Source organism: Schistocerca nitens, chromosome 2 (genome assembly GCF_023898315.1).
Source record: "Schistocerca nitens isolate TAMUIC-IGC-003100 chromosome 2, iqSchNite1.1, whole genome shotgun sequence".
NCBI lineage: Eukaryota > Metazoa > Arthropoda > Insecta > Orthoptera > Acrididae > Schistocerca > Schistocerca nitens.
Window position 1 is genome coordinate 769,659,535 of NC_064615.1, and position 15,509 is coordinate 769,675,043.

Genomic DNA, 15,509 nt, shown 5'->3' on the forward strand with positions numbered 1-15,509 from the left:
GGAACTTTAACTTGGGACCTTTGCCTTTTGTGGGCGTGTCCTCTACCGATTGATCTATCCAACCACAACTTATGACCCACCCTCACAGCTTTACTTCTGCCAATATCTCATCTCTAACTTTCCACACTTCACAGATCTCCTGTACACCTTGCAGGGCTAGCACTCCTGGAAGCAAGGCTACTGCAGAGACATGGCTTAGCCACAGCCTGCGAGACTGTTTCCAGAATGTGAAAATTCAGTTTATAAGAATGCCTCTGACGGGTGAGACAAGAAGCACTCCTTCCCATTGTTTGCTTCTGCCCCACAGCTGCTTTTGGTCTGTGCTGCTGGTCGCATAAAAACCTACGCCTTACTATATACTGCTAACAAATATCTGTTCACCGGTAGCAGGAGAAAAAACACACACACACACACACACACACACACACACACACACACACACACACACACACACACACAGGTTTAACTTATGCAAGCTTTCGGAGACAGTGGGCCCTTCTTCGAGCTGAAGAGGGAGGAAGAGAGATACAGGAAAAGGATTGGAGAGGCTTAGGAAAAGGGGTAGAGTTCAGAAAAGTCACCCGGAACACTGGGTCGGGTGAGACTTATCGGGCGGGATGAGAAGGAAAGACTGATTGTTGGGAACCTGAGAGCCTAAAAGTGGAAGGCAAGGTAATATGGAGGGCAGAAATTGCTGCCAAAACGTTGTGCATGAGATGGTAAGAGTGAAAAGTGCAATGTATGTAACAGAGGTGGGAGGGGAGACAGCAAAAAATAGACAGGTCAGAGAATGAAAGATATAGAAAACTAAAATGGAGTGAGGAAAGGAGTAGTTACTGTGGAGAAATGGTGAGACGGAAGGAATTAACGTAAATTAGGGCCAAGCGGCGAGAACCAAGGACATGTTGTAGCACTAGTTCCCACCTGCAGAGTTCTGAGAACCTGGAATCTGGGGGAAGAATCCACATTGTACGTGTGGTGGAACAGGCACCAAAGTCACAACAGGCATGTTGTAGAGCATGCTCTGCGACAAGATACTGTGTGTTGCCAGTATTCGCCCTTTGCCTATGCCTATTCATCCTAATGCATAACTGGGTGGTAGTCAGGCCAATGTAAATGGCCAAACAGTGTTTACGTAACATATTGTTCCACAGGTGGCTCTCCTTTTGATAATGTGTGTCTTGCTAGTTACAGGCCTGGTACAAGTGGCAGTAGGAGGTTGCATTGGGCAAGTCCTGCAGTGGACAGAGTCACAAAGGTAGGAGCCAAAGTGTAGGGAGATGAGTGCAGAAGTACCATAGGGTCTGACAAGGATATGCGGACCTAGTAGGGTGATGAAAAGCTTTCGAAGGTGTGGTGGGCAAAATTTCAGACAGAATGGATAATTTCAGGGTATGTTTTTAGGAAGTCATGGGCTTGTTGAAGCAGCTGATTATTACATTCAAGACCAGGATAATATTCAGTGACAAGTGGTGAGCTCCAAAGCTGTTTTTTGGAGGGATCAGAAATACTAGAATTGGATGTGATGGCCCAGGAACTCTGCTTTTGAACTAGGCTGGTGGGTAATTACATCCAGTGAAGGCTGAGGTGAGAATGGTGGTGTACTGCAGTAAACAGTCTGCACACGAAAAAATATGTTTGCCCCAAATGCCGAGGCTGTATGGGAGGGAATGTTTGACATGGAAAGGATGGCAACTGTCAAAATGTACGTACTGTTGTTTTTTAGTAGGTTTAATGTGGACAGAAGTGTGTAGCTGGCCTTTGGTAAGGATGAGATCAATGACAAGGAAAGTGGCATGGGATTCAGAACAGGACCATGTGAAATTTAATTGGAAAAAGGCATTTAGAGATTCCAGAAATATTATCAAAAATTGGTTATTTTCATTGTTTACTATACATAGCATACTTCACTGCCAGTCTTACTCTGTTGTTTCATTATTCACTGTTTATGTACTCCAATTTTCTTTTATTGTTGCATTTCAGTAGTTGCTTGTATAGAACCAGCGTATTAAACCATTTATATTGAAGTTACAGATATCAGGAGCACACAAATTAAGAGCTAGAGCACTACTAATCCCGATAAGTTAGTATGTTGCTAAATATGTATGGCAATTGCACATACTTCCTACAGCCCTTGCCCCCTCCACTCTATCCCAAATTCTCCTCTCTTCCCGCTCTCTCTCTTTCTTTCTGTACATCTGCTATTTCTCCTATTGCACTATGCATAACCTCCTCGCCCCTCTCTATGTCCATTTCCATCTGAATATTCAACAGAGTATCGTGTCAAAATGTGAAGTGAATGCACCAATATCTTTTCCAGATTTTTTGTAACATTTCCTCTTCATGTATTAGATATATAATTATATTTTACAAAAATGTACAGTCTACATCCGTCCAAATGTTTATTAGAGTATCACGTAAAAATGGCAAGTAAATTGATCAAGGACATTTTGAGATTTGTGGTAATAATGCTTCCCCCTGTATAAGTAAGACATCTGTTACAGAATCCAGCAACATATAACTTCACACTGGAAGATGCAGTAGAGTGCAGAAAACTGTGAAGACAAGAACAATAATGTAAACCAGATGGTAGAGGATACTTAGCACACAGATGGGGGGGGGGGGGGGGGGGAGATATAATTAGGATTTAAAACCTCACTGACTCATTTAGTAGAGACAGACAGAGAACAAGCCTGGACTAGGGCAGGAAGGGTGTTGGCCTTGTCACTTTCAAAACGTGCACAATTAAGGGAAAACTATAGAACACCAAATACATGATGTCTGGATGGGAGTTTCAGCCTGCCTTCTGAATGTCAGTACAATGTCTTAATTACTGTCACACCTAAGTAAAGAGAGACACAGAGATGGATAAATATTGCCTTGCGTAGAACAATACTATTAAATGTCAGAAACAATATGTAATATACAAGATTAATGTTAATGTATGATCTACCATCTCCTTAGAAGAGACAATTAATAACATTTTCCAGTAGTCTCCAGAAACCTTACACAATTAATTTCTGGTAGTGTGTATCCATAGCTATAATTTTTTAAATGTTTTCATATTCTCTTTTAGCTGTTAATGCTTTTAAGCAGAATATAACATTGTGAGAAACACATATTAGAAAATCTTTTCCTCAGCACATTGTACAGGGTGTTTCAAAAATGACCGGTATATTTGAAACGGCAATAAAAACTAAACGAGCAGCGATAGAAATACACCGTTTGTTGCAATATGCTTGGGACAAAAGTACATTTTCAGGCAGACAAACTTTCGAAATTACAGTAGTTACAATTTTCAAAAACAGATGGCGCTGCAAGTGATGTGAAAGATATAGAAGACAACGCAGTCTGTGGGTGCGCCATTCTGTACGTCGTCTTTCTGCTGTAAGCGTGTGCTGTTCACAACGTGCAAGTGTGCTGTAGACAACATGGTTTATTCCTTAGAACAGAGGATTTTTCTGGTGTTGGAATTCCACCGCCTAGAACACAGTGTTGTTGCAACAAGACGAAGTTTTCAACGGAGGATTAATGTAACCAAAGGACCGAAAAGCGATACAATAAAGGATCTGTTTGAAAAATTTCAACGGACTGGGAACGTGACGGATGAACGTGCTGGAAAGGTAGGGCGACCGCGTACGGCAACCACAGAGGGCAACGCGCAGCTAGTGCAGCAGGTGATCCAACAGCGGCCTCGGGTTTCCGTTCGCCGTGTTGCAGCTGCGGTCCAAATGACGCCAACGTCCACGTATCGTCTCATGCGCCAGAGTTTACACCTCTATCCATACAACCCCTCAGCGCCGCTACCATTGCTGCACGAGAGACATTCGCTAACGATATAGTGCACAGGATTGATGACGGCGATATGCATGTGGGCAGCATTTGGTTTACTGACGAAGCTTATTTTTACCTGGACAGCTTCGTCAATAAACAGAACTGGCGCATATGGGGAACCGAAAAGCCCCATGTTGCAGTCCCATCGTCCCTGCATCCTCAAACAATACTGGTCTGGGCCGCCATTTCTTCCAAAGGAATCATTGGCCCATTTTTCAGATCCGAAACGATTACTGCATCACGCTATCTGGACATTCTTCATGAATTTGTGGCGGTACAAACTGCCTTAGACGACACTGCGAACACCTCGTGGTTTATGCAAGATGGTGCCCGGCCACATCGCACGGCCGACGTCTTTAATTTCCTGAATGAATATTTCGATGATCGTGTGATTGCTTTGGGCTATCCGAAACATACAGGAGGCGGCGTGGATTGGCCTCCCTATTCGCCAGACATGAACCCCTGTGACTTCTTTCTGTGGGGACACTTGAAAGACCAGGTGTACCGCCAGAATCCAGAAACAATTGAACAGCTGAAGCAGTACATCTCATCTGCATGTGAAGCCATTCCGCCAGACACGTTGTCAAAGGTTTCGGGTAATTTCATTCAGAGACTACGCCATATTATTGCTACGCATGGTGGATATGTGGAAAATATCGTACTATAGAGTTTCCCAGACCGCAGCGCCATCTGTTGTTGAAAATTGTAACTACTGTAATTTCGAAAGTTTGTCTGCCTGAAAATGTACTGTTGTCCCAAGCATATTGCAACAAACGGTGTATTTCTATCGCTGCTCGTTTAGTTTTTATTGCCGTTTCAAATATACCGGTCATTTTTGAAACACCCTGTATTATGCTTTGTTACTGCTTCAAAATGCCACAAATGCTGCAACTGCAATAGTGAATAAAACAGTAATTGCTAAAAGTGAATGTTATATCACAAACAACATCTTATACAATGCTGAAGCTTAAGCTGCATAGTCGTTGCAGAACAACTAAGGCAGGAGCAGGATGAATTTAAATTATCAGACCACACCAAGTTAAAAATAACTGGGCTTAATGGTGGCTGTCTGAGAGCTAGGAAAAAAGCATGTTTAAAATTGTAATGAATATGAATCATTTCAACGAGGAACATGTCTGGAGCACACTTCATTTGTTTCTATTGCAATCTTGGAATTAACCTGAATGTCAAATCATCTTATTTTTACTCAGAAACAGTGCAGCACCTTTATGAATGGAGTGAGGTTTACGTCTTTGTTGCTGCAGAATAAAGCTACAATTTTTTTCCCAACCTTAACGTACAGTCTCCTCAAAAACTGATAACCCCATGGACTCAAACGGGCCTGTCTGCAACTGATTTACAGCACCCAAAAAACAAACGGGTTACTTCTTAGCACAACTTTGTAGGGTCAATTTCAACATTTCATTCTGAATACTGTATTTCAAAGCTTGTAATGTCAGTCTGCCTCAAAGATATAAATGTCAACAAAATATCTGTGGTGATCATGGTAACTGCAACCATTTTCTACTAAGACGTGGCTTGTCCTATACTTATTTCTAATCACACAGCAATAAAAATAATATGACTATACAAGCATTGTGCTTTGACCAGTGGAACTGACAATACAACTGTTACCTATGATGTGTACATAGCTTCTAAATACTGACTGTGTTCTGAGTAACTACTTTAACTATTCGGTAATTCTAGTTAATCTGCTTCTGATAATTACAATTCATGTTATTACTTTGCAGCCTAACTTAGAATCTGAGCTATGGTACAGAAAAGTGTTACCAAATATTCAGCTCCAATAACACACCATCACCACCACCACCACCACCACCACCACCGTTAAGTCTTCAGTCCATATCGGCTCCACGTGACCTGCCACATTTACGTTCCGTAGTTCCCTTTTGGGTGTGTGTGTGTGATTTACTCATATGTAATGTTGAAAGTTAGTGAATGGGCAGCCATAGAATCACAACTGTGTTCAAATTTCTCTGATACTCCCATATACACACCAGTGTTCACAGTTGACTACAAAATCATGGAACCAACAGTAAGAATTGCAGATACAGCTCACCTCAACACCAATTACGCCCTTGTGGACTTGATTCTCATGAACCATGGAAGTGTTAACTACTGACCAATATCTGGTAGTCTTTAGACCAATGGAATCTGTCTTCATCCCAACAGAACTACAACAGCAAATCCAATAAGCCATTCAAAATTGTTTGAATTAGTCTTGTAAACTAATTAACATGTTTTGCCTTCTATTCTTATCATCATTTTGTAGCACTCCAAGACCTGTGCAACTGTTGCAACTGACATTTCAAGATGGCATTGCATAATACCAAGGCTGAATTTCTGTGGTCACAGCAGGTGTAGGAAGGCATCAATGTTGACTGTGCATTCATAACTGACCCTGTCACATACCACTTTATGAACAAATACTGCAAACTGTTTTTGCTGATACTATTAACTACAAGAAAACCCATTAAACTATTAGAAAACAATCCACCGAACCACTATGCATGCCATCATTTAGTGTTTATGGCTTCACACTAAAAAGAGGGATGGGAGCTGAAGACTATCAGTTTGTACTTGTGATATGTCCCATTTCTATACTATCCTGTACATCACTCAACTCTGCACATTAAACGTATCTTTGTGGAAATACAAGATTTTAAATTTTAATCTAGATACCATTTTAATCTGTATCACATATTCATGAGAAGGGAAATTAGAAGGCATCAAGGAGGCTCAGTTTATTTGTCTCATGTGGATAACTGAAAGTTAGTTTCTTTGTCCATACCCATTATGGATGGCCACAATAACAGTATGGGATACAGTCCACATTGTGTAATGATGAATGTACTAATGAAATTGGTTTAGCATTGCCAGTGCAACATTTTCACCATATTTAACTCCTTGCCTGACTATCTCGGGCAGGCTGATTTGCTGCAAAGCAACATCCTGTGTTAACCTGTATGCACATCTTCCTTTAATTTCTTGCAATTTTTCTGTCTGCAGTTCCTTCTCTTCCATATGTGGTGTGTGAGTATGTCATTTGCATCAATTTTTGTGCAATTTAGTGAGTTATCGTTCTGCATCAACGTAAGGGACCTGAGGTAACTGTACTACAACTTTCTTTGTCAAAGTAGCGATGCAAATGTGTGATTATCATAGAAACATTATTGGGTTGTTGTTTGCCGCAAGCACTGGGTACAATTGTAGTAGTTACTGTTCGACAGTGTGCAGCTTTGACTTGGATAGCAGAGTAAGTTCTGGCCGGGACAGTATGGAATCTGATTACAATCAGGAGGAGCATGACCCATATGAAGTTCTCAATAAACCTTATGGAAAAATTTGTAAGGAAAAACGTCAACACCCTCTCAAATGCCATAACAATTTTGGCTCACAGCATGACATTTCCTGCAAACCATTCCACCAACTGAGAATATTTCAAATCCAGCCATGGGGTGTAAAGTCTGCTTCCTGATGGGAAACATGTTCTGAATGAAACACTATTTTTGTTGTGAAGTCTTTGATAATTTTTTTTTCCGTAACATCTTGCTTCAGGAAATAACACACAGTATAAAATCCATTAACAATAAACAAAAATAACGCAAATAAAATAGATGGACACTTGCGCAGTAATAACTGCAGTGTTTCTCACAGCACAAGATACTCTAGCTAATATTACACCCATACTCATTTGTCACATATTTCAAAAAGTACAACAAATAAGCCACAATTTCAAAATGCATCAAAATATATTCCAGAAAGGTGTACATAACACTGCCAAAAAGAAAATTGAAAATTTTTGAACATTTCTCCTTCAGAAAAGTGGTTGATTAAGGGGTTAACACCATTCTCTTTATAAATTAGTAAAATTTGTCACGAATGAGTCGGGTAAGAGACTAAAGAATCAGTAGCCGAGTTGTAATGTTGCACTATGTATTCATGTAGAAGGGTGACCTAAATCAGCAGAGGTGCTAGGAAGCAGGAGACTACGTGACTGTCTGTCGACAAGCTTCTGGAAGGAACAGAAGTCACGAGGGCAGAGTGTGACCGCGTGGGAGATGTGACATGTGAGCCTTTGTAATTGGTGCTGCTGATGCTGTTGGAGATATTTAGTCTGCCTCGGATGCTGGACCTGCGTTACTCTGCCCTGGAACAGGACACGATTTCTCGTGGCGGTTAGCTGCGTAGGGTACACACAGGATTGCACAACATAGTCAGCATGTTAGTGCCCCATGGGACCCAACAGTAGTTTCCTAACCAACATACTCGTTGACTCTCAGTTATTTATCAGAGTTCCTCATCCATTTCTCATTCAGTTATCTGAAAATATTCCCATCTTGTATTCTCAGGATCCAGGTCTACGAGCTGGACAAGCCACTTCACAAGCTCCCATCCTGATATACTCACATGACACTAAAAATTGCAAGAACATTGCACATTGCTGATTGAATTACAAATAACCACTCATTATACAGTAAAGCCATTGAATAACTGCGAAGCACATAAGAAGGACTGAAAATGGCACTGAACTTCTGAACAAAGTCATTCTTTGTGTCTGATCTAGCACACACACAAATGTCCCATCACTGCAACCTGACTGGGTTAGAGGTGAGCTTGGATGGAGTGGATACCGGGACTGGGAAAGGACATTCACTGCATGCTCTCCAAAAGACCCATCCCGCCATTTGCTTTAGGTGATTTATGAAAACCTAAATCTATGGTTTGGGAAAGGAAAGGGGGGGGGGGGCATATAACTTAGGAAAAGAAGGGAGACATGAGGAAAGAAAAGTGTGACTGCAGTTTACTGGAAGGCACGGGGATGGGGTGGAGATTGATGCAGGCCTGGGGCCAGGGGAGATTGCAATGAGGATTATCACTGAACAAAAAGATGTGTTGCAAGGAAATCTGCCATATGCGTAATTCAGAGAAGTTGGTATTAGCACAGAGAGGGACACACACAGTGCAGGTTGTGAAGTAGCCACTGAAATGAGCATGTTGTACTCAGCAGCATGATTTGCCATTTGGTGTGCGGAAGAAAGGCGAGTGTAGAACACAGTATCACCCTAGACTGGAACAACTTAATTTAGGCTATCTTTCATCATGCACTGGAATGAGGAACACTCTTCTTAAAATCTTTTCCACAGTAGTTATGACACACACGACCAATCTACAAAATAATCAGGTCCATGTTTAATGCTACATCAACTTTCAATGCCTTGCAACGTAGGTGGTATCTCTGTGATACACCCATATACAAGACCAGTCCTAAAAACCCTGAAAACCTTATATTCCAGTCATGCAGGGGTATATCTGAGAAGGTAATCTATGATAACAGTCATATTATGCATCAACTCTTCTTTAACGTAGGCATATTCTGTTATTTGGTTATGCCCACCAAAACATTGTCCAGGTGAATGAACAGCCAAGAGGAATGTTTACTACCCCCCCCCCCCCCCCCAGTGGCAGAATGTGTGGTTAAGCACATGTTTTCCCTCCCTGCCAATATCAGGTTCTCTGAATAATATAGATGCCAAGGATCCCACATCCTTTGGTCTAACGGTTCTCCTGGCTTCAATCTCCACAGCCATTGTCCCACATTCATCTCCACTTCAGTCCTTGAACCATCCATTTCACTCCACTGATCTATACTCACACTTTTCTCTCCACACTTTCTCTCTCTCGTTGTTCTACCCCTCTGTCTACAATAGGGCAGGCTCACTGCTGCCACAACTCTATCATACTCCTTTGTTGCCAGTCCCTCCTTTCTTTCCACGCACCCCACCTATCCTCGTCTCCTTTATCCTCTCACCCATGTCACTTGACTCAGCCCCTCACTGTAGTCATGCTGCAGCGACAGGACAATGTAAGCATCCACTGTGTATTAGAGTATTTTCTTAAATCAGAAGAAGCACTTTGTCCAAAAACTCAATATTTTCAGCCTTAAAACTTCAATGAAATTTAGAAATGTTATAATAATGAAGTTGCTGATAAGTACTTCCCAGTACTGTCTGGAACTTGGTAATCTGTCAGTTTCACCCAGCCAATGGGAAGGTTGAGAAAACAAGAGACATGTTTTAGTGCCAAAATTAAGACGTGCTGAATGTACAACATAGGTTAGGATTACTATGGAACAAAACGTGTGACATGTATTCTCTTGCTGCTAATTCAAATCAGCTGCCAATGCCTCTTGCATTCCTACCACACCTAACAGTTAATGCTGACATCACCACTCCTGATATTGGACCTCTTTGGAATTTTGGTTGTGACGGCACACTAATCTATAGTCTAGCCCAAGATCTAACTTTTATCAGAACATTGTGACAAATAGACTGTGTGTGTAGTGTGGTGTTGCTACTGCTGATTATGGACTTGGCTTGTTCTTTTGAATAACATAAACAGATCATTCAAGTTAAGTAACCTAAACTGTCAGATTATTAACAGCAATGTCTGTTATATCTAGGGAACTACAGATATATTCTTTGAAGTGTGATATCATATGTTAAGAAGATGGCATCTGCAGTGTTTTTGTTTATATGTCCCTGATAAGATGACATATGTGCATTCTGTTTACAATATACCATATATCATTTAGTTCTTTTGGGCAAGACCTTACAAACTGTGTCACTTACTGGAACTATACAGGCAACCATTCATGGGAATAGTGGTTTACATAATGCTGTATACTAGACCTATATAGCACTATGTGGAGACAGTAAGTGTAGTTAAGTCTCAACATTGCCATATTGCTTTGACCTTTGAAATTCTCCCCTCCCTTCCGTGTCTCTCTCTCTCTCTCTCTCTCTCTCTCTCTCTCTCTCTCTCTCTCTCTCTCTTCCTCCTCCTCCTCTCCCCCACCCCTCAATGCAGCAAGTTATAACAGTCATTCTTCACGAAAACCCTTATTCAAAATCTCTCATTCCTATGGAGATCCTGATAGCGTATCAGTCTTTATTTTGTTAAAGTTTCTTTATTTTGCTAAAGTTTTCATGCTGATAGTGATATTATACATTGGTCATGTATTGAGCCCTGTATTTATATCACATTAATGACATCACATGTCTATTGGTGTGGTATCATGTTGTTCACTGGAAATACGGAAGTGTCAGATCCCACCCGTCTGCTTTGACCCATGACGTCACAAATATGGCGGAAACGACCATAAATGGCAATTCCAATACGGCGCATATAAAGTTGTTACGTACACATTATAAAGACGAAAATACATCGAAAAACAAACACACACACATGCCACAAAAAGCCTAATGACCCTAACCGGACAAGCGCGAGAAATTGGGGGTTTTTGGGTGGGGACAAACTAAATATATACAAATTTAGACACCCACCCACATAAAAAAGCACGCAAAAAATCGACATCACAAAACTCCCCAAATACCCCAAAACACAATATCATCTGGAATCATACACTTCCCTTGACCCATATAGATCTACAGCAGCTCCCGATCCCATAAATTGGGATCGAACACTTCCCTTGACCTATATTAGCACAACAGCAACTCCCAATCCCATATCCCATTACAAAAACCAACATACTCCGCCAAACATTGGGATCGAACACTTCCCTCGACCTATATAGCTCAACAGCAGCTCCCAATCCCATCAGTTAGGATCGAACACTTCCCTTTACCTATGTAACTCAAAAACATCTCCCAATACCAATACCAACCTTCACAGCCACAAATTTCAATGAAACACTTCTCTAGACCCCAACACAAGACACACACACACCAAAAACAAAAAAATAAAAACTTACCACAAAAAAGTTCCAGCCCCTCAAACTAGATTGGCCACCACAAGCGCGCGCACCCACACACACACACACACACAAACACACACACACACACAAACCAACGAAAAAATACTCAACCAAAAGAAAAACCCGACCCACCCACACCTCAACCACCCCCAATCAACCCAACCTCCCCCCTCACCCCAAAATAAAACACCTACAAACAAAAACCAAATGCAACATAAAAAAATCTCAATCACACACTACAACTGAACAACAACTTCAACAAAATAGATCCTCCACAACTAAACACAAACAAACACACTCTCCCCCCCCCCCTTAACAAATACTCTAACACCAAATAAACCACCCACCCCACCCTGAGCCGCAGCCACCCACCCACCTATCCAGACCACCCTAACTAACCACTTTCGGCCTATACATTTTACTCAAAGGCCTTAAGAAAACCCGAACAACACAATAGCCCTCTGGGACACTCTTCCGCCAACAGTACTAATCTAAATGAGACTGAAGGTTGGAAGAGTGCCTCTTCCCCCTCCCAAGAACTGACTTAACCGCCCCCCACATCCCCTCTATTGTATTGGTACAAGCCCCAGTCTCATAATTCTTAAGCTCTAAGCTATGATTCACTACTAAATGATGAAATCCCCTCTCACCCAACCCCCTATACAAAGAAAAAGCATCAGAAACTATTGTGGACCCCGGCTCTACATATTCCTCAATTAACCCCACTAATTCGGCCTTGGACCTCCCTTCCACGACCCTAAAAACACATTCGGAACCCCCCCACACCCAGAGAGCAGCCACAGACTTCCCCCTCCCATACTTCCTTTTCCCAAACTGTGACTCATCCACCTCCACAACCACCCCATGCCCCTACCCCCCCCCCCCCCCACCAGCTTACCCTGTACTTAATAAATTCTGAACACAATTCAAGACAAAAAGAATACCAATCAAGCACACTCCTCTCACTCACACCAGTCTCATGCGCGCAAAAACTCTGTGGGGATCTATAACAAAAATAATAAGTACAATCTCGCACATGCCCAACCTAGACTTCTCGAACCAGTTACCGCGCCGTATGGAACGCCATATGTCGTCTTTCTGACAGCACCACATATAACTGTCCCTGGTCCGAGTGGCCGGAAATTTAGACAACTTCATTTCTGCACGACAAACACTGCATTTGACCACCTCGGCAATTAAGCCAAAAAGCTGCAGAAACTTAATCAGCACTAAAGGGGTGTCCCCATCATAGCCCTAACACGGGAACTATCAATCTTATCTGTCATATCCATTCCTGAACAAAAAACAACAACCGATTAAATTTAATAACAATACCACACGACGTACAGCGATCATCACTACATTAACCTTCACACAAAACCACAAAATCGTTAACTCACTGAAACGAATTCCACTTCAAAAACACACGAACAATACTCGACACTGAGCAACAGCAAACTGAGCCCAAACACCAAACAAACGAAAACTCTGAACATACCACCAGAGGGCACAACAAACCACAACCACGACGACATCTACAAACACGCCACACTCACAAACCAAACTCCGCGCTGTCATGATGTCACACACCACAACACCCTTACGTCACGTGTCAAAGCCGACACGTGAGGTCAGATGCTTCTGTCGACCCAGACTAAATGTGCCTTTAAGAACATCTATAATGAAAACTAGGCTGCATATATTTAATTGTTGTGACTATATAAAATGTTTGCTGTACATCGAAGTGTTCACCTTGTTTTTGACATCTTGCTACAAGAGCCATGCTAACAGTGCAACATCAACATCTTGCAATGAAATGCTAATAATTGTGACTTTTTATGAATGCAGGAATACCATTAGAATACAACACTAACAAACTGAAAATTTTGAAGTTTAATAGACATTGTGCAAAGCCTCTCTCTATTAGACTTTTGCTGGCAAATATCACTTAAAATAGAACATCTGCATGGCAAAAATGTATGTTCTTCCCTTATGTCTTTCATTTTACCACTTTTATTATGACATAGTGCCAGTGTTCCTACAACAATTGTTGACAAGAAGATAAAGGAACAAAGAGAGGTTTTGAGCGTAGGTAACGACAACAAGCTTTACCAAAATAATTAAAGGAACAACAACAATGTACACCATGAAAACTGAAATAAAACTGAATAAACTTGCCCCTGATAAGAATTGAGCCTACCCACTTTTGTCCACTCAGTGCATACAACAGGAGGTAAATTTTATATTTCTTACGGAACAGACGACTTGGTGACTATGTTTTATACAAAGAATTTGTTAAAGTGCATCTCTATGAATCCTATACTTCCTCTTATCACTATGTTACTGATTGGTAACTGGGCCTATATAATAATTGACTACTATGACAAGACAGAAAGTAAAAAATTGTTGTGGCACTAACACTGTAGATCAACAAATCATTAAGCAAATCATAAAGATGCTCTATAATAGTCAGATGTACTAACACAAGTAAAAATCAACACTGTTTTATGAAATCAGGACTGTAAAAAATTTTACATTTTTTTTCATGCTTTGAAAACACTATCACTGTCATATGGTTTTCGTTAGAGAAGTTCATTTAAATGATGCTGCCTGTCTCTAATAAATAACAGGACTCACAAGTATGTGTGTGTGAATACTATGTTCTAAATATCTTGGGTGAGGGTCATTGAGTGTGTGTCAAGGACTAATATAAATATAGCTTGTAACTTGTTATTGTACATGCTCTAGTGTATAAATATTTCATAACGGTTGGTTAAACAACAAATTCTGAAACCAAACGTAATTATAGTAATAAGAACCTTGTTCACTTGTACTCTGTGATGGGCCTGGTGTTGGAGGGGTGGACGGCACTGCTTTGCTTGGTGAGGGCGGTGCTAGCTGAGCTGATTGTGGTGGTGAAGACGATGAAGAGGCCTTCGTGTCAAGTACCGCCAATCTTGCTAGTCGCCTCTTCCGAATCTGTCACACAGAACCATGTCAAAGACCTCACTTGTATGTTTACAAGCATATGTTGATAAAAAATTAAAACCAAACAAACAACTTTTATCAACAGGCGAAAAATGCATTTGTAAAATAATTAAATAATACTCAGATACAAAAGACAATGTCACACACTATTTAGCGTATCGTCTGTAAAACATAGAAGTATTAAGCGCATAACAACACAATGAATTGCGCGTTCGTACCTCTTCCTGGCTCAGCTCGCTCATTGTGTTGGATGTATAACGGTCAACTGTTTACGTTTACGACAAAACTGTAATACGAAAATAACGCTCCAGGTATAAAGATAAAAAACACCCGATTTTGTGAAAACAATGCATTCATCAAATCACTCTACCGTTTGAAGACCAAAGATACTTTGATGCGCTCACACACGTCATGACGTCACATACACAGCTGTTTGGTAGTCAGCGATTGTCTTATCTGGGTGCGTGAACTTGCAAAGGCAGCCATGACTAGCAGTATTCGAGGTGTTGCAACATCTCTGGATCCGTGGTGATACCACAGTCTAACATAACAGTCGCGACACTTCGCCTCGATTTTGTTGCCTTCAGCGCCAGCAGCGCTCCAAGCGGCCGGTAGGTTGAACTGTGAGTTCGGCGCGATCGTGAAAGCGAATAGTGATTGTTTATTTTGATTTATACAATGGTTTTTACCATCGGGAGCGTTTGTAGCGCAATAAATTGCAGCAGCAATAGGAAGAAGACACCACAGCTGTCTTTTTTAGGTTTCCTAAGGATCCTGAGAGGTATATACCATCATGTTACTAAACTGTATCGTCAGGATTCACTTGCAAATGTATGTGTATAAATGATGAATGTTTCGTTTTAGGAGCAAATAAAGGGCTAGTTAATAG

At 41.2% G+C, this 15,509-nt stretch overlaps 1 protein-coding gene across 1 annotated transcript in view; it reads right to left on the minus strand.

Annotated features, from left to right (window-relative positions):
• LOC126237011 (ubiquitin conjugation factor E4 B) overlaps positions 1-15,045 on the minus strand; it is a 313,737-nt gene extending 298,692 nt beyond the window's left edge. Inside the window, exons 1-2 of the mRNA XM_049946739.1 lie at positions 14,839-15,045; positions 14,452-14,611 (exon numbers count right to left, since the gene is read on the minus strand). Coding sequence (XP_049802696.1) covers positions 14,452-14,611; positions 14,839-14,862 — 184 coding nt within the window. The 5' untranslated portion in view covers positions 14,863-15,045. The remainder of the gene's footprint in view (positions 1-14,451; positions 14,612-14,838) is intronic.
• Positions 15,046-15,509: the final 464 nt, after the last annotated feature.